The following is a 27,300-nucleotide window of genomic DNA, read 5'->3' as shown; positions in this document are numbered from 1 at the left end:
ACTTCCAGCGCCCAGCATCCAGCACCAAGCATCCAGCACCCAGCATCCAGCACCCAGCACCCAGCATCCAGCACCCAGCATCCAGCATCCAGCATCCAGCACCCAGCACCCAGCATCCAGCACCCAGCATCCAGCACCCAGCATCCAGCATCCAGCACCCAGCATCCAGCACCCAGCATCCAGCACCCAGCACCCAGCACCCAGCACCCAGCATCCAGCATCCAGAACCCAGCATCCAGCACCCAGCATCCAGCACCCAGCATCCAGAATCCAGCACCCAGCATCCAGCACCCAGCATCCAGCATCCAGCATCCAGCACCCAGCACCCAGCACCCAGCATCCAGCATCCAGCGCCCAGCATCCAGCACCCAGCATCCAGCATCCAGCACCCAGCATCCAGCACCCAGCGTCTCACTCCTTCACTTCACGTGGTGACCTGACCGTGGAAGCATCTCTTCTGTGTTTTGTGCTCGCGTTTTTGTGCTTTTTGTGCAGTTATTTTGCCCCAAAAAAATAAATTCTGAGCATGGGTCCTAAGAAAGTAAGTGCCGAGAAAAAGAAGCGGATGATGTCGATTGAATTAAAGCACGAAATCATAGAAAAACATGAGCGAGGTGAGCGTGGGATGGAACTGGCAATTTTTTTTAAGTTTAAGCAAAAGTGAAAATTTTAGGAATTAACTTCAGCAATAAAGTGTAGCAACAAACGAAAGCGACCGAAAAAGCACGAAACAAACTCTTCCAACCTCCTCCGCCTATCTCCTCCACCCTCCACCCACATGTTACGTTAGTCCATGTCGTCTGATCACCAAGGTAAATACACTTTATAAAACCAGTTTATTTCTTTACATTCTGTTTTATTATGTTTAATTATGTTTTTATACAATATTTGTTATTTAGAAATAAATTTTTCTTATTTAAAAACACGTAACAATAAAAAATTGGGGTGGTTTTTTTAGGGGCTGGAACGGATTAATGGCATTTCAATTAATTTCAATGGGGACAATTGATTTCTTGTAGGAGCAGATTGAATCAGGAGCTCTGTCACGGAACGAATTAAACTCGTAACTCAAAGTACCACTGTATATAGTTTTAATATATATTTTTTTTATTTTGGGTTCCATTATAGTTCGTAATGCTATACAGAATAATAAAGACCCTGTGTGCTCAGTGGTGCCCCTAGTATTTATCCGCCGGTCCAGACAGCCACAAGCGTGACTTACAGTATAATGGACCAAAAAAGCAGAATTATCAACGGGTCGTTTAGATCAGTTATTTGAGAGCAAAGCTGCCGTCTCCGATGGTGTGGATGTGTCTGTGTGAGGGCATGAGCCGACGGGTCCTTACTTCTCCGTTGAAGAAGCAGAAGATGGTGGCCACCAGAAGGCCCTGCAGCCAGCGGGGAAAGAAGGTAAACGTTAAGCAGTGACCTCAACAATCAAAAGTCCTGGAAAGTCGCTAAATGTGCGGAAGGAGCCGCTCAACACTGTGACGGATGTGTTGACCCAAGACTCTCATCTCCCCTGACTTGGCATCCTGCCTCCTCCGCAGAGAGGAGCCCCACACAAGAGAGAGGGACAGGAAGAGGAAGGAGAGGAAGCAGGGTGCAGACAGACGGGGGGGGGGGCGAGAGAGAGGGAGAGCGAGACAGAGAGAGAGAGAGAGAGAGAGAGAGAGACAGGGAGAGAGATTAGGGGGGAGGCAGAGTTCATCTGATGGAGCTGCTTCCTCCAGAGGTTTATCCCACAAACAGGATGTTTAGTCTGAACGGTGCCGGGACACATCCTGATGTTCTGATGTTTTACTGTTTAGATGTACTGATGTACTGGTGTACTGATGTTCTGATGTTCTGATGTACTGATGTACTGATGTACTGATGTACTGATGTTCTGATGTACTGATGTACTGATGTTCTGATGTACTGATGTTCGGATGTACTGATGTACTGATGTACTGATGTTCTGATGTACTGATGTACTGATGTTCTGATGTACTGATGTTTGGATGTACTGACGTACTGGCGTTCTGATGTTCTGATGTTCTGATGTACTGATGTTCGGATGTACTGATGTACTGATGTACTGATGTACTGATGTTCTGATGTACTGATGTACTGATGTATTGATGTTATGATGTATTGATATTATGATGTATTGATGTTATGATGTATTGATGTTATGATGTATTGATGTACTGATGTTATAATGTATTGATGTATTGATGTTATGATTTATGGATGTTATGATGTTATAATGTATTGATGTATTGATGTATTGATATTATGATGTATTGATGTTATATGTTATGATGTTATAATGTATTGATGTATTGATATTATGATGTATTGATGTTATATGTTATGATGTTATAATGTATTGATGTATTGATGTCATGATGTATGGATGTTATGATGTTATAATGTATTGATGTATTGATATTATGATATATTGATGTTCTGATGTATTGATGTTCTGATGTATTTATTTTCTGATGTATTGATGGTCTGGTGTTGAAATTTCCAGATTTTCTGAAGATCCGATGTTCCTGTGCTCTACTGTTCTGATATTCTGATGTTCCGATGTTGTTCTGACGTCCCGAATTTCAGATGTTCTACAGCACCGTCCTGATGTTTTGACGTCCAGATACTGTTCTGATCTTCAGAGGCTCTAATGTTTTGATGTTCAAATTCATCCTTTCCTTCCTTCTTTCCCTCCGCTCTTCCCATGGTGAGAACATAAACACAGAGCGGTCGTGGCCCTGACGGTCAGGGGGTTTCACTTAATATGGGCTTGAAGAGACTAAACCAAGAATCACTAAAGAAGGAGAAGGAATTGAGCTCATCCAGACATTGAATCCCCCCACCTGGTAGTGCATGAGGATGTGCATGATGTAGTCGTATATTTCGGAGGAGACGCGGCCCTCGGGCTTGTAGGGCAGCAGCACGTACTGGATGCCCAGCAGAGGAACCAGGATGAGCGTGGCCCTCACGGCCTTCATGTAGAGGCTGGACTCGGCCTGGTGGGTCACCTTCAGCTTGGTGATCAGCACCCGCACGATGTTCAGCAGGAAGAACAGGTTCACCTGGAGGGGAGGAAGAGCGGGAGATGGAGAACAGGTGCGGCTACTACAGATCACGGTCCTAATCATAGCGATTTGTTTCTGATGTCAGATAAACGCCCGTGAACGCCATATCAAAAGGGAGACTGCCATGTGAATGAGACTCCATAGCAGATGGAATAGTGAGCATTTCCACTCTGAAATAACTTATTATTCAACCAAACGTACTGTATATGAAGGACATATTCTAAAAATAATAAAAAATAACTAAAATTACAGTATTACAGATAATATCAATCTGCATTTAATTGGGTTGGATAAATCTAGCCATTTTGAGGGCAAAGTAGGAGCCACAATATATATATTTATATATATACTGTACACATATTATACTGTAGATAAACATTTATATACATTAAACAAAACACGTAAAATAATATTCATGATATTATATACAAGTTATACTAATAACAACCATAATATATTTTAGCACTTTTCACTGGTACCAAACTTAAATCCCGCTCTGTGTACACTATGTCCCTGCCTGTGTGTAATCTCCTGAAGGGTGTATAAATCAACCTCCTCCAAGGGAAGGTCTAAGTGGGCAGATATCTGTGGTGCATGTCCTGCACAGCTGATTAGCCAAATTCCTGCAACGCACTGGGGGCCGGGGGGGGGGGTGTGGGCGGCTTGTTGACATGGACCAGTCCATCGATTTAAACACTACTACACAAGACTGATCTCCTTACCCCCGAAAATAAGATACTCCTTTATTTTCACTGCACCTAAAAGGACTTCCGAAGGATAACGATAGGATGACTTCTATATATATATATATATATATATATCTGTGTATGTGTATATATAATATATATCTTTATTTATAAAGTAAATAAGGAGATCGATAGATAGATAGGTAGAATAACAATATACAATAAACCAAAAAAATCACTAAAAATATATATAAAGAAATGGCACTAAATTATAAACCTAGAAATTAACTTAAATACATTTGCAATACAAAATAAAACTACAATCAACAATAACAAGAAAAATAACATCAAAATAAATAATAAACATGAAAAATGTTGCAATACACAGCAAATCTTAAATGTAATAAAGAGACAGACAGAAAGACAGACACGGTAGACAGACAGAAGACATGTAGATCTATAGATGACAGACGGACAGAAAACATGAAGCTGTACAGACAGACATACATGTAGATATACAGACAGACAGGCATGTAGATATACAGAAGACATACAGACAGACAGGTATATACTGTATATATATATATAGAAGACATACAGATATATATATATATATATATATATATATATATATATATATATATATATATATATATATAGAAGACATACAGACAGATAGACATTTCGATATACAGACGGACAGACATGTAGACAGACAGACATGTAGATATATAGAAGACATACAGACAGACAGGTATATATATATAGAAGACATACAGACAGATAGACATTTCCATATACAGACGGACAGACATGTAGATATACAGACGGACAGACATGTAGACAGACAGACATGTAGATACATAGAAGACGTACAGACGTGCAGACAGACAGACATGTAGATATACAGATGGACAGACATGTAGACAGACAGACATGTAGATATAGAAGACAGACAGACAGACAGACATGTAGATATACAGATGGGCAGACATGTAGACAGACAGACATGTAGATATAGAAGACAGACAGACAGACAGACATGTAGATATACAGACGGACGGACATGTGGACAGACAGACACGTAGACATATAGAAGACAGACAGGCCGACAGACAGGCCGACAGACAGACAGACGGACAGACAGACAGACGTCTTCATGCTCTTTACCAGCAGGGCGGCGCAGATGGGACCGTGGATGATGTAAAGCAGAGACGTCTTGGAGCTGATCCAACAGCTGCAGCCAAGGCACAGGAAGGAGAGGTCCAAGAAATGTCAAATAATTATCTCAATTCCAGAGGCTTTCAACCCAGAGAGAAGAGAGCGGAGAGCGCCGCCAGCGCGGTGCGAGGGACAGGCGGACGGACGGGCAGACGGACAGACAGGGGCGGACGTGCTTACTTGTCGTTGTAGTAGTAGCTGCGCGCGACGGCGTGTATACAAGCCGGAATGAGAGGGAAGCCTGCGGAGGGAGAGGAGAGACGGGTGTCAGCCCCCGGGAGGGAAGAAAAACTTGGACGACGCAAACGTTTATTCTGGAGACGGGCGACGCAATCCAGCGGAGAGGCCGGGTCGTTAAAATGTGTTTGAAAGCAGCTGCACAGAACAAGCGACATAGTATGACCCCGAGGTCATTGCGCAACGCTATTAAAAGGGTTAGCTCCATTTTTGGGGAAACTCGTCGTTTGTCCAGCGTGCCGCTGGTGCCTGATGCCTGATCCTGGGCACCAGATTCAGACAAGAAGATCGAAGGCAGTTTCATCCCCATCCGTCCGATAGCAACGGGCTACATGCTAACTGTGCTAGCGCAGTGCATGGCTGCAGAGGGGTTCGACTAGCCTAGCTCCTGTGAAATTAGGGAACTACACCTTCCATGGTCTCCAAAGCTGAGTTATTTGAGCGACATGTTCGTGCGTCACGAGTAAAAAGTAAAAACATAATAACATATAAAGTGTTTTAAATACAGCTACGTTTAAGAACTATTTCGTGACGGACAACTACTTATCCATGCGTGATCATCATCAGGCTGCGAAACTCGGCGTGTTGACGCTGTCGGGGTTGCCCGCTCAGTCAGCCGAGCGTTGCTGACGGTGGTGTTCTGACGCGAGGCATCGCCGTTCATACCTGGCAAGCCGGCGCTTCACAGCTGAAAAACTCAAATAGATAAATGGTTACACGTCAAATATGTTTTTTGTTTTTTTTTGCCCGTCGTACATGACGAAAGGCGCACGGCTTGAACATCTCCTTTCTTTCGAGACGCCGGCGGCTGTATTTCCCTAATTTAAAAGTTCAAAGTTCAAAGTGTACTTTATTGTCAATCGTACCATGCAACACGTAATTACACAGAGGATCAAAATTGCGTTTCTCCGTACTCCAAATGTGCAAGTAATATTTGTAACACACAACATATAACATCAAAGTGCAAAAAGACAACAACAATAGACACAACAACACAACAAGACTAAGGATAGTCTTAATATACTGAAGAAGTCAAATGAAGTATGTTATTAAGGTAATAAGGTGCAGTACAAAGCTAGCAGCAAGAGGATGCATATGTATACCAAGGGGATACATATGTATCGTAAAAATGTAAATATTGTGCAGTCAGTTGGTCTTTGTGGGTGTCGTGTTCATGTCGTGTTTGGTGAGTTTAGTAGTCTGATGGCCTCTGGAAAAAAGCTGTTCCTGAATCTGGTGGTATTGCACCGCATGCTGCGGTACCGCTTGCCACAAGGTCACAGGAGCTAGGCTAGCCGCTTCCCTTTGCCGCCATGCATTGAGCTAGCCCAGTTAGCATAATGTCGGTTCTGGACACACAGGAACGGAATTGGTATTGACCTTCTCGCCTGAATCGGGGTACCACGGACCAACAAAAAGGCGAACTTTCCCCGCAAGCATGCGGAATATGCCTTCAACGTCCAGACCGAAGATGACTTACCCCATCCTAAAAGATAATACCATATCAGGTGCTGCTTCTCTGCGAATACGGCCACCACGATGAGCGTGTGGAGGTAGATGCCCTCACACAGCATCCAGAAGTAGTTGCAGCCAAACAGGTACAGGTGGATGAACTGGGAAACTTTGCAGCTCGTCTGGACAAAAATGTTATAAAACAAAAAAAATATACATATTTGAATACTTCGCCTGCATTTTATGGGCTACTTTCTGTCCTGATTACTACCGAATAAAATAAAAAATGAAAAAATAAAAAAAACATTTTGTGTCGCATTCATCTAAGCCATTGGGTTATAATTTTGTGAAGCAGAATACCGTCTATACATGAAGTACTTTCAAAGTAAGAGCCCTCCAAGAGCACTGGGACTCCATGGAGGTTTAGTCAGGGCCGTTCACACCAAAATACTGGATTTGAACTGTCATCCAGTCATCACATTTTAAAGGCGTGACATAGAAATACACACAAACGACCGTTTTGTGGATTTTTTCTCAGTGACTCACTGGATTTCTTTGCACCAGCTCCTGGTTGTTGGCGACGGCCGTCAACCAGATGATGGTGATCACAGAGTTGAGAACGAAGGAGAAGAAGAGGTTTTTGTGAAGCTTGATCCTTTGGCAACTTAGACTCCTGAAAGAGAGGAAAACACTATTAGATGGAAGGATAGATAGACAGACAGACAGACGGACAGACAGACAGACAGACAGACAGATAGATAGATAGATAGATAGATAGATAGAATAAACCTAATTAGATGAAAACATGGAGATCTACACTGAACTTAACATCTATGAGAACAAAATTTGAAAATTTAAAACATATGATAAACGACAATAAACAACACCACATAAACCCAACAATAACACAAACAATACACCCAAAAAATAAACCCAAAAATAAACACACTATGAACATAATGAAAAATAAATATAAAGATATGAATTACAATTATTTTTTAGCAAAAAATAAAACACGCAAATAAATTTTTTGTGTTAATAATAATAATTGAATTAACTGCATAATATTCGTTTCTCATTGACGTACTTAAAATGGAAGAATATTCCCAGAGACACTAATAAGGACGTGAGCGACAGCCCGTGTCCGATCAGCGCCAAGTAGAAAAGATTCATCGCCGTCTGGAGGGAAACAGCACAATGATCAACACGGCATCTCGTAATGACTAGAAAAACATGTCGAACCAGAGGACTCTGCACGAGGGACGTCTGACTGACTTTGAAGTTCAAAGGCATCGAAATGGGAAGTTCCCCCCGTCCCATAAAGGAGGGGTTCGCTGTGCTTGTCATCAAATTAAAATGAAATGTTGTTTTTCCAATCCCTGCTCAACTGTTCGCGGCCACGGCCTCGCTCGGCGCTTTGACCAGCGAGGAACGCACCGCACCGCCGCAGCTTCCCACCGCGCTTACACGCGCTCCAATGGGGCAAACCTATCACGCCTTTTAAAAAAAACAAAACATGTAAAGTCTGAAAACGACACGCGCGTTGTGATCACACGTGCTTTCGAATAACGGTAACGCCACATTGGCTGCGGCAGGTTTTCAGTAGGAAGTGATGCAAATTCCCGTTTCCAGTCAGCTGATTTGCATAAGCGCTAAAGACCCTCCCCCCCAAAAAAAGTCATAATAAAATGCAGGGTTTGCAAACATTTCTTTCCCCAAAATGAATATTTAATTTTTATACATTTTTATTTTTTTAGGTCTTAAACGCTTGCCCCATTGGGCTGCACTGAATCACAGTGAGAAGCTGCGGCACAGCGGTAAGTTTGTCAACAATATGCAGTCTTGTGCTATCAATTATGAACCGTTATGAATTATGGGAACGAACATTTTAATAAGGCCTGGGTTGAAAAAAACGGCAAAGTAACCCGATAACATAACATTATGAAAAACAGCAATTAGTCTTAATGAGAGGGAGAGGCCGGGGCATTTCATGTCGGCACACATAACGGAAATATCTTCCGTTCAGCAAAATCTGGTTATAGATTATGAATGACCAAATGATGGAATACCGTAATACAAGCCCCATCACTGGGATGGATCACTAATCCGCCGCGCTAACCATGATATATCTGCTGGCGGGCGGACGTGATGCGATTAGCGGCGCGGCCCTACCATTCTGCCTTCGTGGGTGTGCTCGTTGCAGCGGGTGTAGTTGGTCCACGTCCGGTTGCTCTCGGGGTGGAGGAACCAGTTTCCGCTGTCGGTGCAGATCTTTGTGACCATCTCTGCACGCGGACAAAATGGGAGACCCGAATCCGATTAAATATTCCTCAAGCAGTTTAGGACGCCAACATCGTACATCGATGGTTAGGCGGCTCGACAGACAGACAGACAGACAGACAGACAGACAGACAGACAGACAGACGTCAGTGCTGCAGCAGCTCTCATCGTAAACAATGCAATAAACATGAAGAGTAACCAAAAAATAGAAAACGTTTGGCAAACCTAAAAATTCCCAACTGAAGGATGGAAGTCCTGGACGTGAGCTAAAATCTCACCTGAAGGGTCAAAGTCCTGGAAGTAATCGGGGCAGTGCTGCTCGGAGAGGTACCCGGCCTTGGCGTCGTCCCAGCAGAGCCAGCCGTCCCAGGTGCGATTACACATGGGCTCCGATCCTGAGGGAGGGGGAGGCAGGGGCGACCGTTCACCAAAAAAACCCGGAAACCGCCCAAACGACACGGATGCCGCTCCTCCCCCCAGCAACGCCAGCCCGACCCGCCGGGAGACCTCCTCGTGGCCGTTTGCTTTTGCACGCGTATGTGGGGGGCGCTGTCACATTCAGTGTACACGTACGTACTGTACAGAGAACACAGCTCGTTTTTCCAATCTCGACCGGAAAATGTTACGACTCCGAAATATGGACACGCAAATAAAAAACTGCTTTTGAAGTGGGACAGTTCAACCACTCGGCGGGTGGGATGGTTTGTTGGGATTTGGGAGGGGTGCCCCACCCAGAACCCCCTGCGTTTACGTGCATCTAGGCAGAAGCAGAATCCGGCGTTAAAGCCACCCAGTGGTGACCAGTGGATCCAAAATGGTGGATTCCCGGTTCCCAGGGTGAACACGTATCAAGATTCCATGAGAACATCTTAAATACACTTCACATGAATTATGTGACACTTATGTACTGCTGTCCCGTAAAATATAAACCTCCCTGGAACTTTGCTGCGTCTGCGTCCATTGCCAGGCAAAGCTCTCCAGCTCCGGTTCCCAACGCCAAGAGCCCTGAAATGTGCTTCTTGGGTTTAGTTCTGGAACAGGAAATGCCAGTAAAAACACGTTTTCTCATCTCCTCTGCTCGTCCATTATCTCTGGGCTGAGGGTTGATAAGAGATTCCATTACATCTGCGCTCCGCGAATACATTAAAAAGTGGGGAAAAAAACAAACCCAAAAAACCCCTGAAAATATTCCGCCTACGACGTTTGAAGAGCAGGTGGAGGTTCTCGCCGAAATTAGCCTTTCGTCTTTCGCTCGGTCCAACTTACTGACACCATAGTACAGGCTGTGACAGGCCGGTGGGTTTGGGGCTAGTGAGGAGTTACACCCTGCAGCTCACCACACTGACGTTACTCAGACCCTGCCTTTTCATTTTTTTTTCTGCTTATTCGACCAAAATATATTTTTTCGAGGTAGTTATTGACATGGAATATGAGGGCACATGCTCTACCCCGCCACGCCGGCAGCGACCACCCTCACCCCCCCCCCCCCCCCCCCGCGCTCCGACCAACCTGGACCGGACCTGATCGCCACCACTACCCGGACCCTCATACTGTCCAGCTTTAACACCGCATGGTATAGAAATACAATATTTGTCATATTATATTATTAACATCGCCCACTCGCCATCCACTGCAGCCTGGAAGTGGGATTCCTCCTTCTGTGGCCCCCTTCTCAAGGTTATTTCCTTTTTTCCCAAAGAGTTTTATTGGTGGGTTTTCCTTGTCCGGATGCGGTTTCAGACTAGGGTTTGTGATTTTATGTGAAATGTTTGCTTGTGAAGCCCTGTGAGACTGTAAAACTTGACTCTCAGCGGGTATTTTATTTTCCACTTATTTTCTCATTTAAAAAAAAAAAAAAAAAAAAAAAAAAGGGGAGGGCTCATTAATGGGGCTGAATAAAATCAATGGCTTATTAATGGTATAAATGGGCTGTTACCCCGTTAATACCAGCCACCCTTGCTATTATATACATACACATGCTGTATATATGGTGTGAGCGTACCCTGGCGGTCTTGGTTGGTGTCCTTCATGATCTTCTGGTAGCACTCGAACTGGGCCGTGACGATCTTGTTCCGCGTCACTCCGATTTCGTGGTACACGTGGGTGGGATGCTGCTGCTGCTGCTGCGACTCGTTCACCTCCAGACTCGCCTTCACCCCCCAAAAAAGATGGAAATGGTTGGTTGGATTTCCCGTAATACATTTTGTCACATAATGTTATCCGCGGGGTTTGATGGATTAAATCAAAGCAGCACTATGTAACTTTTTGGTATTTGGCGCCCCTACAGTTTCTGAGTGCAATTGCACTTTTACACCACTGTCGTAAAAGTCGGTGTCTGAAAATAATTTATTTTACCGGGCAAATTTGAAACTAATCGGTCACGTTTCAATAACAGTCTATGTTACGAATGCAGATATAATGTACACCTGGGTTACAGCGCCCCTTGCCGTCGGGGAGGTGGAGCGGCTATGTTTTGTATTAGCCTCATTACCGTACATTTTGACCGGCAAGTTCATCCTTTATGTTAAAAAAAATAAAATAAATACCAGGCAAAAAAAAAAAAGCCATTACCGGAGCCAAACATCTTATTTGTTACATCTTACATTTATTTTTTTATTATCATAAACAATATCATAAACCTTTATTCTAACAGAGAAACCAGACGAGGTCTCTCACTTTTGGGAAACCTTGCACAGCCGTTACTTCTGGGAATAATAAAGAAGTCTGAATATTTTGTAGTCCGTGTTTTAGTCTATTGCTCTACAGACTTTGGGTTTTTGGATCATGAAAGTGAAACTTCCACGTTTACAATGAGGAACTCCAGTGGGATGATGCATTGACTGTACTGTTACATTATATTTGGGGAAACAAAGTCGATTACAGGAAGAGTAGTCTAACAAACAGAGATTTCCATTAAATCCATTTGAGCTTCATAGAGAATGTGACAAATACAACAAATATAACGGATGTGTTGGATCTCTGAGCTGCAGGGATCCATGCTGTAGGTCTATTATCAATTATATTTTATCTCTACTTTTTTATCATAATAATAATAAACCTTCAAAAAAAGGTTGTTTGAGTAGAAAATTATAGATACAAATATAAAAAAAAAAATTACATTATCAAAAGATAATAAAATACTGTTTTCTAGATTGTTTTTTAAAAATTATTATGTGTCAAGAAAACTATTTTATTATGGCCTAGAATAGATCATGAAGGATATAATGAAATACGTTTGTTTTCTTGTCTATTATTATTATTATAATGACGTCAAGAAAATAAGTGTATTTTATTATCACTTTTGTGATCAATTTTTTTCTATTTAATTGTCCACTGTAAAGCCAATTTTATTAAAGCATATAATAATAATAATAATTATTATTATTATTATTATTATTAATAAAACTAAACATGCATAACCATCTTAAAAATGGAAGGTATAACTGGATAAAGGCTGGAGTCACCCCTACCTGCAGAGGCGTGCTGAGCAGCAGAGCCAGCACACAGCTCCAGCAGGCATCGCTCGTCCTCCTCTTGCTCTTGCTCTTGGTCATGGTGCTGAGGCTGAGAAGCAGCTGAGGGAAGGTTCAGGTCTGCAAAGGGAAGAACACAAAACACACAACACCACGCCATTTCATTGAAGTACAATCACCCTCACGCCGGTGGAAGTGCACGGGGCTGCTGGCATTTCTCCAAACCATGATGAATGTTTCACACGATATCAAAAAAAGCCTAATCAGCCTCAAAACAAATAAATGACGAAAATTTGCTCTTGTGTTGCAAGATCAAAACCGCAAGGCTGTACGAATTAATCAGTTCCATCCAGAATAGACAACTATGAGTATGGCATAATAACAAGCACAGTTGTACATGTTTGTAAAGTTTTACTGTGACTCCAGACTCATTTGAGAGATTTGTTCGCAACAAACAAATCGTCTGCAAATCTTGCATCAGTAACTGATAGCAGGCCAAAATAATAAGCACAGTTCTACAGGCAGGGTGATTTTCTTTGCCTCAAAAGACATTTTTAAGAAGCTCGGCAGAGGAATCTTGGTTTTAGAGTGTTGTACAGTACGATCTTTAACTCCGACTTCAAATCGATATAAAAAAAAAAAAAAAAAACAGGCTGGAATTGCAAAAGCACTGAAAAGATTTCAACCAAAAATATTTTTTGGTGTTACCTTGTCCGACATACATCCATGCTTAACTATACAAATTGTTAATTAACCTTTATTTAGACAGGGTCGGGTGACAGCAACGCTCTGTTAAATGTTCTGTCAGTTCTCATATTTTCTCCCTGCCCCCCAGGACGCTACGGGGAGGACGCTGGGGGGAGGACGCTGGGGGGAGGACGCTGGGCCATAGTTTGAATTACAGGGGGGATTGGGGGGGGTCTGACCCCCTCAAGAGGGGTAAAAACAAAAGGTCGGGGGTGTCGAGACATTTATGTTCCCTTCTTACCTGCAATCATGAGCATAAAAACAGTGTTTTTATTGCAGATTTTTTCTCGTTTTACACCATCTCATTTAGAATTGATTGAAACAAACAAAAAAAAGCCCTGTGTGTAACCGTGCGTAATGGGGACACTTTCTCAGTCACTTTCACCCCCCCCCACCGAAAAAAACTGGAGCAGAGAGAGAGAGAGAGAGAGGGAGGGGGGGGAGGGGTTGACGGAGAGAGGGAGAGAGGCTCCGGCCCTCTCTGCTCAGAGCTGTCGAGTAACCGCCGGTGATCCGCTCTACAGGCCCGTGCACAGAGGTTCAGAGGGGCAGGCGCTCAAAAAAAAAAAAAAAAAGAAAGGAAAGTAAAAGGCACATGGACGCCCAGCTCCGGCTCGAGGCGTTACGCCGCTCTAGGCAAACAGAGCGGCGCAGCGGGGCGCAGGTGACCGGCGCCCCTCTATGGCGCGCATCAGAGGCGCCCGTGACCGTCGCTCCGCTGGGCGCACGCGGCGGGTGCGTTGCGGACACGCTCCTCATGACTATGCACACCGTGCCCAGACGATCCGCAACCTCGACGCCCGTTCATGCTGAAAAATAATCAAAGTAAATAAGAATTTAAAAACGGGCCTGATAAAAGGGGCACACCGCCCCTCCTCACGTACCTGCCGCTATACATGCAAATCTTGTGATTATAATAAAGCAATAAATAATATAATCTCATCCAGAAAGATTTAGATTTATTTGATTTCCTTATTCTCGTACTTTAAAATGGAAAACTGGAGTGGAGTTTTTTTTATTCCTCCTCCAGACGGCAGTGCACCGTGGTTCCCGACTGCCGCGCCTTTATTTTAGATAAATGTATTTTCGTTTGTTTTCCTGTATGAAACAACATTTTTAAACAAAACTGAGTTAAGGGACAGTCTCGTTCCAAAAAAAACCTGTGTGTCCCCACAGTCCCCGTGCCGCGTTACGCACGTTTTTGGTGGTTGGAGGTTTTTGTGTAAATACTTGACTTGTAAATAATAAATCCTGCACTTCTGTAACAGGGCGACCGCATTTGTCACATTACATTACGTTATATGCATAATAATAATTATTATTATTATTAGAATGATTGTAATTATAATAATTATAATAATAATAATAATAACAACGTTTTTACCCATGGAATAAAAACAACTACATTTTTCTGTATTGTTGCCGTCTTTACTCGTAATTTTTATACATTATATATTTTTTTAACCATCTTCTACATGAGCCAAAAATCCTATATTCACGAATAAAAAATACCTGACAGCTGCTCTTTAAGTGGACCGACTGGAAAAGGGCTCTGGAGCTCTGATTGGCCCTCAGTCCACTTCCTGTCCACGTGTATTTTTGACGCAGCGTTCCCACACCAACGCCGCACTGCAGCGCGGTGCTGCTGTAACATCCATTTTACATTTTGACCGAAACGTGGAGGGAAAAAGGTTTGTGTTTTTGTGCGTTGAGGCGAGTTGTTGCTTGACGTGCTCCTCATTCCACAGACGGACGAGTGCAGCCGCTGCTTGGCCTGACCACACAAGCCCCCGGGCGGCACCCTGTCCTGTACACGGAGCTCCTCTTAGGCCCCTGAATCCAGTAGACAGAGAGACAGACAGCCAGACGGACGGACTGATAGATAGACAGACAGATGGACAGGCAGAAAGACAGATAGATAGATAGATAGATAGATAGATAGATAGATAGATAGATAGATAGATAGATAGATAGATAGATAGATAGATAGATAGATAGATAGATAGATAGATAGATGGATAGACAGTCAGATAGACAGGCAGATAGATAGATAGACAGATAGAGGCCGTTTCAAATTCCACTTCTCACTACACCTCAACAGAATTAGAACCGCCCTCCATCCGAGTGACTCCGCCCACGGCTGGAGCCCCGACCTGACCCGCTTGCATCGGAGCTAGGAGCTAATCACAGGTAGTGCTCTGTTGTCTGCAGAGACCAGCACAAATCTTTTAAAAGAAAGAGGAATTAAAACCAACTGTCCATGACAAGATGTGGGAGTATTTCAAAAATAATTCTGCTGGGTGGTTCTTTCTGTGTGTGTGTGTGTGTGTGTGTGTGTGTGTGTGTGTGTGTGTGTGTGTGTGTGTGTGTGTGTGTGTGTGTGTGGGTGTGTGTCTGTGTGTGAGTGTGTGTGTGTGTGTGTGTGTCTGTGCTAGGTTGACCGTACTGCAGGCTGTAAATGAATTAATTTTCTTTTCCGACGTTTCCGTAATTGAATGAGACAAAAAAAAGCCCCGAGCGGCGCCCGGAAGCCATGCTCAAACCCCATTGGCTCACAGAACTCGGGGCCTCGGGAGGGAGGCTCCTCCCACTGAAACAGCCCGTTTTCACACAGGGTGGAGAGGACGCACGTTAGAATGGCTCAAAAACACGATCGTAGTGGTATTTTTGGGAGAAAAAAATAAAAACCTGTTTTTGGGACCTCAGAGACCTATATGAAGTTGTTGAAAAAAGGAGCATCATAGGTCCCCTTTAAAAATGAACACAATTACCTTTTCTATTTTTATTCTTATTGCTATTTTTTTATTTTTTTTGCTTGTTTTTGAATGTGAGCTGCTGTAAATGTTGCAAGAGGGTGAATGAATGAATTTAATACCACGACGCGTGGCGCAACTTATTCCCAAGCTACACGTTATAAGGGTTATACATGTTAAGTTGAGGTTACCACATTTTTCTTTGCTCAAAAATACTCCCATCGAGCCTCCACCGACAGACAGGGAGGCAGAGGACAGACTCAAACTAAAACCAAAGTTAAAGTAATAGGTCGTCTGGATTGGCCAACAAGTCCACTGGACATTTCCCCATCAGGCCTCGCCAAATCTGCTTGGAATTAACACACACTGTTACTCTTGGGAGAGGCAAGAAAGAGTGTGCTTGTGTGTGTGTGTGTGTGTGTGTGTGTGTGTGTGTGTGTGTGTGAGAGTGTATTTACATGTGTGTGTGTTAGCACGCGGTTTACTGAAAGTGGGATCGTCGAAAATTATGTTGATGTCCAAATTGGAAGCAGCCTGATCAGCTGCTCTGTCTCTCACACACACCCACACACATCCACACACCCACACACACACCCACACACATCCACACACCCACACACCCACACACACACCCACGTACCCTCCCCAGCTGTTTTTTTGGCTTTGCAGACCAGAGGATATCTCTTATCAGATCAGGACGGAGCGCTCAGCAGGGGAAAGCCATCGCCAGTGCTTTCCTGGACGGGGAACGAGCAGAGGAAACTCTTTTTTTATCCCATTTTGGTTTTGTTTGGTTCATTTTGGTCTCATCGTTTCGTATTGCGTTACTCGCCACATAACAACGCCCCAGAGAGGGCGAATAAAACGGATGAGTTGAGTAAGTGTCATGGGTCTGAGGGTCATTGCGTTTTGGAAAAAAGTCTCCGATTTCATTTCTAGGGGGTATTCAATTGCTTGCTTCCCCCAAAATAAAAATTAAAATTAAAAAGATAAGAAATAACATAAGAAAATAAGTCCCAAAAACACACCTAGTTTAAATCTGGGGTAGCTGTTGCCACAAAACGCTCTACAACTTCTCTCGACATAAGTCTTGGAAAAGGAATTGAACAGAACCAGCTCCTACCTGCTTCACCCTGCACGAGTGCTTCTCTCCCTGAGGAGACTCCAGCACCGCCCTTCTCCTCCGAATGTCCAGGATGCACCGTGGAACAGTGCGAAATGCGACGGAGGACCGACCATGTTGCTATGGCCCGACAGCTTTATGCACTGCGTCGCGGAAATCACCACGAGATCCTTTATTGGTTCAACTGCCAATGTTTATAGTTTGACAAATGGAAAACTACTTCATGCGTTCTTTCGCTTCCTGGCGACCAACGTGTTGTATATCAGTATTGACATAAGCAAGCCGGCCGACGGCTCCACGGTCCAGCGGCGCGTGGTTTAGTTATCGATAATACATGCAAACTCATGTTTCCCTTAATCCATTGAAGATGGTGTTTGTATTGGTCTTATTTACATTTGCGCAGCAGGGATGTGTTTAGCCAGATGCTGATGAAACCGCAAATCCCACAGAGAGAGAGAGAGAGAGAGAGAGAGAGAGAGAGAGAGAGAGAGAGACAGAGAGAACAAATATACGTTTCTGGGGGACCTCCAGGCTCCATGGAGGCCCCCGGACTTGATTATCGATCTATCACCTCGATCCATCCACTCCAACCACGCTGGTTGTGGGTGGCCTGGCTATTTCGTGTACTGTAGTACCTCAAACCGGTCCATGGAGGTGGTTAGTCATGGATACTTCAGATGAGAGCCGATGTCACTTCTCACATCGGCCAGAGAGAGAGAGAAAGAGAAAGAGAAAGAGAGAGAGAGTGTTCAGGATACCGGAGAAAAGGGACGATGCCTCGCAGCCGGTCGGGTTCGAGCCTTTTGGCAAAAGCCTGGTCCTCAACCTCCAATGTCCCAGCTTAGATAAACATCCTCCCACCATCACAGGATGTTTGGCACCGCGTCCCTCTTCAGATTACCTCTCAATGGCGTTCAGATGTGCTCCTGTGACATGTTCCAACGGCCGGTGACGTTGGTACAGTACGGCGATGCTGAAGAGTGTCGGCGGCATGTTCAGTTACACCCTGACCAAAGACGTCAGCCGCCAGTTTCACCCAGAGCACTTCCAGGCACCCTGCCCTCAGAGCCGGGCACTGAAAAGCTATTAACTATGAACACAACAATACCAGGAATCTACGTGCTTCAGGAAATGTTCCACAAGCTGGATTCCACAGAGCCTGTGAATGTACACCTTTACGGTAAAATGACATTGTCCAAAACCTGCGGGAAATGTTGGTTGACCAAAGACTGAATGAACATGGAAACTGTTCATTGGTCAATCCGAGTGGTTTATTTAACCCCCTAAACTCCCTTAACTGTTGTCTATGAGCATACTGTGTCTTATCTAGAGCTCTGGAATGCAAGTTCAAGACGCCAATTAATGACCTGAAACATCCGGATACACAACACTACTGATTTACAGTATGATCCAGAAAACATAAGAAAACAATACGTTTAACTTTGTCCGAAACACCCCAACATCCAAAAGCATCTCTCACATTAACTTTGAAGCATAGGCTGGCTATATTCCAGGACTGATTAAAATGCGGGTTCCCATGATGCTTTACTATTGAAAAAGCTACATTTCATTAATTAATTTAAAAAATGTCATATCGATCATGAAATGTCTATCCCATGTGAGAGATTGTCCCTCAGACGACGCCTTACGACGCCCTTGGGGATCCTTCGGGGGATCTCTACGGGAACAGTGTGGATTAGTGGTATTTCAGTGGAACACGCAGTTCCCACAAACAGCATGTCTGACGTCTAAAGTCAACTGGATTTAATTTGCATTTCACATATCTTCTTTGGAAAAGCGTAATGTCAAGCTTGCAACCACAGTTGGTCACAGGGAAATGTCCTGTTCAAGGTGCAGTTCTAGACAACACATCAGTTCGTGCATGGTTGTGTTGTTCATTGGGATGTATTGTGTGTGTAACACTGGAGGATGTGTGTTTTCAGCAGGGAACAGATTTGCACTGTAAAGGGGAACAATAACTCAATGTTTATCCTGCAAATAACTGAATAGTGGGCCTATTTGTTACCACCGGCATCAGCCAATGAGCTTAAAAGCTAACTCTTGGCAGATGTGACCTCATGACTTGAGAAAAATATTGCGTATCATTGAAAATGAACATTTGAGAATGCACGCACTGTGAGCATTGCGAAATGCACACAGTACGGTCCTTCGACAGCTAAATGTATTAGTGTTCCAACTAAAAGTGGAAACGAAAGAGTGGTAACTAAAAACCAAAACGTTTTTGGTCCACGTTGAACTGCAAGAAACATGACCTACCGTGCACACAGCGTGAAAAGAGCGACCGCGTGCCTTCTGAGATGTTGACACACTTCAGCTTCTACTATTTCCTCCGAATCCCCTCATGCAGGTGACCGCCACAGGCGCCGGGCATGTGCACGTGCCGGGAGGGGTTTGGGAGCACAGCAGCGGTCCGCGCCTCATTATCAGCTGAGCTTGCATTACGTCAGCATCGAAACTTGCCGAGAATCAGGCATGCGGGCTGCAGGTGCGGGTGCCAAGGTTGCATATACGTCACCCAAGGCACAAAGGAGACACTGTGCATCCAGTCAATGTGTCTCCAGTATAAACATGGCTTCAAAACCAGAATGCCTGCATCCTGTTGGTGTCCAAGCACAGCTGCTACAGGGTGGTATTCAGCGCCGCTTGTTGGCTTGGTTTATTGTGGTTTGCAAACCAGTAACATACGATCCCTGCGCCGTGGTGGTGGTGGTAATTCTTCCCCTTTTGTTTAGAAGAAGAAGTCGCACTCCGACTGCTATTCACAGCGTGAGAATAGAACTGGTTGCATGCATCCTGCACACTTGTGTATCCCTAGTTTAAAAAAAAAGGAAGGTGCCATCCAAAGGAAGAAGAAGAGGAAGAAGAGGAAGAAGAGGAAGTAGACGAAGAACAAGAACAAGAAGAACAAGAACAAGAACAAGAACAATAACAAGAACAAGAAGATGAAGAACAAGAACAAGAACAAGAACAGGAAGATGAAGAACAAGAACAAGAAGATGAAGATGAAGAACAAGAAGATGAAGAACAAGAAGATGAAGAACAAGAACAAGAACAAGAACAAGACAAGAAGATGAAGAACAAAAACAAGAACAATTACAAGAACAGGAGATGAAGAACAAAAACAAGAACAAGAAAAAGAACAGGAAGAACAAGAGACAGAAGAAGAAGAAGAAGAAGCAGAAAAAATTAACTTGCTGAAATGTGCCTTCTGCAAGCCTGTAATGTGGCTTTTGTAGTTGTGTTTTCTGTTAATGTGGTTGTGCTTTCTGTTAATGCGGTTGTGCTTTCTGTTAATGCAGTTGTGTTTTCTGTTAATGCGGTTGTGCTTTCTGTTAATGCGGTTGTGCTTTCTGTTAATGCAGTTGTGTTTTCTGTTAATGCGGTTGTGCTTTCTGTTAATGCGGTTGTGCTTTTCCGTATTTGCAAAGTGTTTTGGTATGGGGTTCGTTCGGCACATCTGGATTTGCCACCTGTTTTCTAAATGCTGCTCATGTGCTGTCAATATAGGTGAAGATGTTTTCGTCATTTGCTTGTGTTTTGTCTATTTGCATGTATTTTCTGAAGTTGCAGTGCGTTGAGCTCTCAGGGCCACCGTACTAAAGTCACTAAAGGGATTCCTTTTGGTATAATAAGAGATTAAATATTTCGAAGCAATAGGAAGTGGCGTCAAGGCCGTCAAGGCTTGGGGGTAGTGACCGGTAAAGAAAAATGTACTGCGGGGACATTTGATGTGTAATATTCTTGTCCTAACAAATCTCCATCGATCTTGGGAACAACCAGATCTTAAGAAGGTAGAGTGAAAGACTATGGAAACTTTGGATAATATTCCCATGTCTCTGAAAACCTTAAACCTTAGAATCTGGGAAAGCCATGTTAGCAAGCCTGAGACATGAGTGTGGAGCTGATGCCATCTTCCAGGCTGCCCGGGGCACCAACAGATGTTTGGAGAAATGATGGCAATCCCACACAGATGTAAGGGGGGGGAGGAGGCAGACATCTTTGAAAGCCTTCTTCCAGTCTATTCCTCCCAATGAATGTAGGAAAGGTATTTGCCCCTGGCAGGGAGGCCGGTGCCAAGCCAGATGCCAAAGCTGTTGTATCACTGGATTCCCTGCCCTGATATCATCACAGTTTTCATAGCAAACTGGTCAACAATAGTCGGTGTGTAATCATGAGTGTGACTCAAGAACAGGCGGCATCTTACAAGGGGTGCTCCAGTTTTTGGGGGAAATTCATTTTTTTTGTCCACCTTGCCCAGAATTACACAAGAGGATCAACATTTCCAACATTTCATCCGTGTGTCCAGAACTTATATATTGTAAGCTCAATGCAAGGCTGCGGGGGGCAGCTGGCAGAGCCGCTGAAGCCGCATTTAAGACAATGAAGATTTCGTTTTTTGGAAGATGTATCACTTAAATACCCCAGCTTTTGAGATGCTGGAAGGTGTATTTCCCTGATTTCAGAGGAGCTAGGCCAGTTGCTTCCCTCTGCAGTCATGCATCAAGGTAATACAGTTAGCATGCAGCCCTTCGTAATTCCAGTTCTGGACACACCGAGATGAAATTGCATTTGAAAAAATGTAAATGATCTGAAATTTGCTCAACCTCATCACTAAACTATCATTAAAACACTGCAGAATGAAAAAAAAACCCTCGTCGTGCATTAGTTCAGTGAACTGAAGTTGACTGGATGAGATGGAGCGTCGGAGAGAATCCTGCTGCCAAAGTCAGCCATGCTCTACTCTACGCAAAGGAAAAACATACAGGTTGAACGACACGACACAATATTATCATGATACTTCAGTCCCGACACAATATTATCACGATTCTTCAGTCACGATACGATACTATCATGATACTTCAGTCACAATACAATATTATGACGATACTACAGTCCTGATACAATAATATCACGATTCTTCAGTCACGATATGATACTATCATGATACTTCAGTCACAATACAATATTATCACGATTCTTTGGTCACGATACGATACTATCACGATACTTCAGTCACGCTACAATATCATCACTATTCTTCAGTCACGATACGATACTGTCATGATACTTCAGTCACAATACAATATTATCACGATTATTCAGTCACGATACAATATTATTATGATACTTTAGTCATGATACAATATTATCACGATTCTTCAGTCACGATACGATACTGTCATGATACTTCAGTCACAATACAATATTATCACGATTATTCAGTCACGATACAATATTATTATGATACTTTAGTCATGATACAATATTATCACGATTCCTCGGCCATGATACGATATTATCATGATACTTGAGTCACAATGCAATATTATCATAATACTTCAGTCAAGATACAATATATTCACGATTCTTTAGGAATTGAGGGTGAGGAACTTTTCCCACCGATTAATAAACTCATGACAACGACAGTGTCCCCACTATGCACGACGTTGATTACTGATGTAGGGAGACAGGTCGCGATCTAGACCTGCTCCCAGGTCTTCTAGAGCCTTCTTTCTCTCCTCTCCTCCAGAGAACGAGTCCACTAGTTCATTGATCGCGGTTGGCGTCGTTCTATCGGACAGATAAAAAAAAAATAATAATAAATTAAATTATAAATGGGTTGCCGCACATTCGCAGAAATGCGAGTTGTTTGCATCTCTGTATATAATAGAATTAAGAGTGAGGGGTGAACATTTTAAGGAATTTCCTTAATCAACAAACAATTGTTGGTGAATTGATGACATAAAAGCTGATAACCCTGTTCTACTGTTGTACCATGTTCCACCTGAACCGCAGTATTGAACATATAGTTTCCACCTCGGTATCGGTAGCGCAGCCATGTTTGCATTTCGTCGTTCTTCAGAAAGCCTCCGTCTACTCCTGCTACTACTTCCTGGTCCACTGTGCATTTTTTCTCTTCACTGCCCCCTGCTGTTTCGGTGAGCACTACTACTTCCTGTTTTGTTTTTTTCCCCCCTCAAAACGCCCTGCGCCCCAAACACTCCCGTTGATACAACAATTACAACAAAAGAGCAGATTGTTCAGCTCTTATCGATAAGACAAAATGTTAATCGTTTCAATTCTTATTAGCAATTAATCGATAGTCCATTAATTGTTAACATCCCTAAATAAAATATGATATATATTATTATAACAAAATAAAATATCGTTACTTGGCGTCCGTGTATCGATACGATATGGCGATACGCAAAATATTGCGATACTATGCTGTATTGGATTTTTTCCCACCACCCCTACGGAGCAGGAGGTCACATGACCTCCAGTTAGAAAACACATAGTATGGCAGGAAGTATCTGCTAATACATTCCACCACAGGTGGTCACATCCCGGGGGGGAGGTCCCTTCCCGTCAAGTGTAATGACCCGAGCTGGTGCCTAAATATGGTGAAGCCCCTTCTTCAAAGTTTTCCTTTCCATGACACAGCTGGGCTTCGGCCTATTCCCTCTGCAGTACTACACTGTACATAGAGAACCAGGACCCACTTCACAAGCCCGGCTTCTTGTGGCGCTAAGCGCTCATTACGCGGCCATTTGCCCCCGAGGGCGTCTGCAGCCGATGAACTGGCCTGGGAATTTAAACATTTATTTTCGATGTCAATTGCTCCACGTGAAGGAAATCAGATTGCTGCCGAAAATAGCGCTTCAGCCCAGAAGGATATCTACAGCACCACAAACTTAATGCTAACGAGTACAGTTCGCTGACCCCGTCCATTTTGGACGGTGTTACTCTCCTACAAATACTCCCCCAAACAACTAACAATGTCGCACTATTTTGCATGGCACGATATATTTATATTGTGGTATTATTACCGACGTGGCATTAAGCACTGGGTGATGAAAGGAAGCCTTACACATAACCACTTGTAGAGCTGCTTTAGACGAACACGCATGACATTCTCATGGAGTCATTTTCAATTGCCTATTTAAAACTGCTGATCCAGAATGTGTTTTAATAACCACCGACAGAAAAGCTTCATGCCTGATATTTTAAGCTGATTCTAATATAGTATACGGTATATAATATCTATCAGTGGTGGGGAAGCTTTTTCCTGTTGGGGCCAGATTAATAATTACATATAAAAAATAGTTACTGTTAATTATTAAATAAGAAAATAGCGGTTTTATTTTGTATTTTCCAAGGCAAGGCTTAATCACTCAATTCTGCAATTTGTCCTTGACTGAAAAGTTCGAGAGACTCGTTTTTTTTTTTAAATGGAAGTACAAAACAATATCTGGGCTATATCAAATCTGGGAAACACCCAGCAGTCCATGCGGCGCCCCCGGGACGGAGGTTTCCCCACCCCTGCGATGGGTGGATCCAATCTCATTTTCTGTGCAAGTTTGCCAGCGGGACGGCGAGCCCTGGTTGGATTGGTTTCTTCCGAGCGCCACCGCCACCACTAAAACCACCCGGGGAAGGGTCCGACGGGCCGGCGTTTGGAGACGACCCCGAGGAGGCCAGAGGAACCCCCCCCCCCCCCCCCCCCGGTATTCAGGGGGTGGTGGTGGTGGGGGGGCAGACGTGACCCCTGGAAGGAGTATTTCTGTTACAAGTGAGAAAATTACGATGGGACCCGGGAGGTTTGAACTGCGCCACAAGAGCAGAAGGAAAATGTCATTACATTTATATATACTGTATGTATAAATATATGTGTATTTTTTGTCTTGAACATGCAGAAGAAGGTTCAGGTCCAACAGCAGAGAACTGAATCCACTAGATGGCGATATAACGTGTTTGCTCAGGGGTTTCCACTGGTAAATAGCTGTAGTTACAAAATGAAACACATCGAGAAAAATACAAAAACAATTCTTGGAACTAAAATAACACTCGTAGCCCGCGGGGGAGGATAACATGTTTTTGCAGTTTGGGCCACAGTCTTCATTTTGAAAACGACGGAGGAACCTGCTCCAAACATGCCGAGATGCAGTTTCCTTTCGGGGACTCATAACAAATGATATTTTACTCGCACATCCCAGAGTAATCCCCCTAATGCAGTGGGTGGGGTGGCCAGCCCCAGGTGTGTTGCCATAATAAATCATCTCATCTTTGCTATGAAAGCTTACCGTGATAAATACAGGCTGAAACAGGAGGATTTATGGCTGGCGAGCACCGTTAAAAATAACAAACAAAATAATCTCATATTGATACTCAAACAGTTTAACATCAGCAAAAGAGCTTCAACTGAATATCAACTCATTTGACCATTTTTTTCATAGAAGTCGACTGATACGTGATTTATTACGACCGCACAATGACAGATAAGGGAGGACTATAAATAATGGGAAATAGGACAAGAGGCCGTGGGATTGCCTATTACGCTGACTCCACGGTCTAAATCATACATGTCGCTCAAATCAAAACAGGATTCCACCATCTGGTGAAGTTTTGAATCTGCCTTTTTTTGCCCTTGTGGTAACTTTTCAGTCAGGTCTCTTTTGGTGACAACCTGGTTCAATAAAGCTGGAAGAGAGGGCCAAACGGGCAGAAAGAGCAGGTCCCACATATATACATACTGTACATACATATATTACATTTAGGCTTCACAGTTCAATAGGAATAGCCCACTGTTATTCGAAGTTAAAGCTCATTGCTGAATCGCAAACACTGACGTTTACACACACGTTGGTAAGGTTTTGTTGATCCAACTGAAACCACAGTTATGTCAAGTTTTCCTCTATTAGTCGATCAACCTGTTAAGCATCGTTGTCTCTCTCTACCTTCTCTGTTCTGTGCAGTTAAAAAAAAGTGGCCAATACTGAATGCAATGTATTATAATATATGAAAATATCATTACAATATGTCCATATTAATATATCATACTATATATATTTAAAATCACAATATGTTATACGTAATCATCATCACAATATGTCCATATTTATATATATATATATATAAATAAATAATCATACATTAACGTGTATATGAATATATCATAATATATTCATATTTAATACTATTTAAAATATATATATGCACAGCATATATCCTACCCTGAACGAACAAGACAAATAATATATATTATAACATATAATTATATATAATACGTAAAAAAAAAAAATATATATATATATATATATATTTATATACACAACATATGTACAACCCTGCACCATGATATATATATATATATATATATATATATATATAAATATAGACACACACACACACACAATTATTTTTTATAGTGTTAAAAACATGAAACGGTTCTATTTTCCCGGTTCCAAACCTGGAACCTGAGGGGGAGCTCTGCTAGAACGATGCACATCATCATCACCGCGCTGGCGTAACCTGAGAACCGGAGCCTCGGGTGAGATGACGGGAAAAAAACCCAAAACAAAACAAAACAAGAGAAAGGCGCGCGAGCCAGCGTGCGTGTTGACGGGATCAGAGTCAACACACACAGTCGTTGTGGTCGAGCTTGGCTTTTCTTTGTAGCCTAAAGGTTATAGGGGCGCTGGCAGAGGTATGACGGGGAACTAAATAAATGATGACTCCGTGTTAAAGGGCAGGCGGGGCAGGTTGGTTCCCGTCATTCATAACTCTTCATTACACAACCTGCACTCTGCTGCAGCCTCTCACCGTGATTCAATGCAGTCCAATGGGGCAAAGCCCTTCAAACATATGTTGGACGTCCATTTTGCAAAAATAGAAGCTCACAAAATAATCAGGGAGTATTAATATGTTCGCCCAGAAATAAATGGTCCAAAGCCCGCTCACACACTGGATGTACTGCAGCAATTGTAAAAAGTAGTTTTCAAATAAAATGTGATGTTTCTGTTATTCAAAATACACTGAGACGCCATGAGAAGAGTTTCCCGTTTTGGGAAGGAGATTTCATGTTTTTTGGTTTATTTAAATTTGTTTTTGTTTTGTGCTTTTTGAAAGGTCGCATTATAGTCGCACGCGTCCTGGTGTCATTTTGGGACATGTTTTGAGCAGTAATATAACATTTTATTTTAAATCACATTTTGCAGTACATCCTGAGTGTTTCCAGTGGCCAGCGATGCCGCTTCGTGTTTCTAGTCTCCCATCTCGCCAAAAGGGCAGGTCTGCAGACCAACCGATGAAACCCGTGAAAACCTCATAGTTGCCCATTTCTCATAAAAATCTGATTGTTTATGTTTATTTTTAAACACAAAACTTAAAACGTTTGCCCCGCTGGACTGCACCGGAGCACAGCGGGCGAAGCGAAGGCGGAGG

At 43.2% G+C, this 27,300-nt stretch overlaps 1 protein-coding gene across 1 annotated transcript in view; it reads right to left on the bottom strand.

The window, feature by feature from the left end:
* Positions 1 to 27,300, bottom strand: part of calcrla (calcitonin receptor-like a) — a gene marked incomplete at its 3' end in the record, with an annotated part of 28,919 nt that overhangs the window by 897 nt on the left and 722 nt on the right. Inside the window, exons 2-12 of the mRNA XM_080019207.1 lie at positions 12,430 to 12,552; positions 10,962 to 11,109; positions 9,238 to 9,354; positions 8,852 to 8,964; positions 7,767 to 7,858; positions 7,226 to 7,352; positions 6,708 to 6,861; positions 5,171 to 5,231; positions 4,940 to 5,006; positions 2,862 to 3,080; positions 1,347 to 1,388 (exon numbers count right to left, since the gene is read on the bottom strand). Coding sequence (XP_079875333.1) covers positions 1,347 to 1,388; positions 2,862 to 3,080; positions 4,940 to 5,006; positions 5,171 to 5,231; positions 6,708 to 6,861; positions 7,226 to 7,352; positions 7,767 to 7,858; positions 8,852 to 8,964; positions 9,238 to 9,354; positions 10,962 to 11,109; positions 12,430 to 12,513 — 1,224 coding nt within the window. The 5' untranslated portion in view covers positions 12,514 to 12,552. The remainder of the gene's footprint in view (positions 1 to 1,346; positions 1,389 to 2,861; positions 3,081 to 4,939; positions 5,007 to 5,170; positions 5,232 to 6,707; positions 6,862 to 7,225; positions 7,353 to 7,766; positions 7,859 to 8,851; positions 8,965 to 9,237; positions 9,355 to 10,961; positions 11,110 to 12,429; positions 12,553 to 27,300) is intronic.

This window comes from Zeus faber (genome assembly GCF_960531495.2).
Source record: "Zeus faber genome assembly, chromosome: 18".
Classification (NCBI taxonomy): domain Eukaryota; kingdom Metazoa; phylum Chordata; class Actinopteri; order Zeiformes; family Zeidae; genus Zeus; species Zeus faber.
The sequence above is the reverse complement of the archived record's forward strand: the minus strand, read 5'-3'. Positions and strand labels throughout refer to the sequence as shown.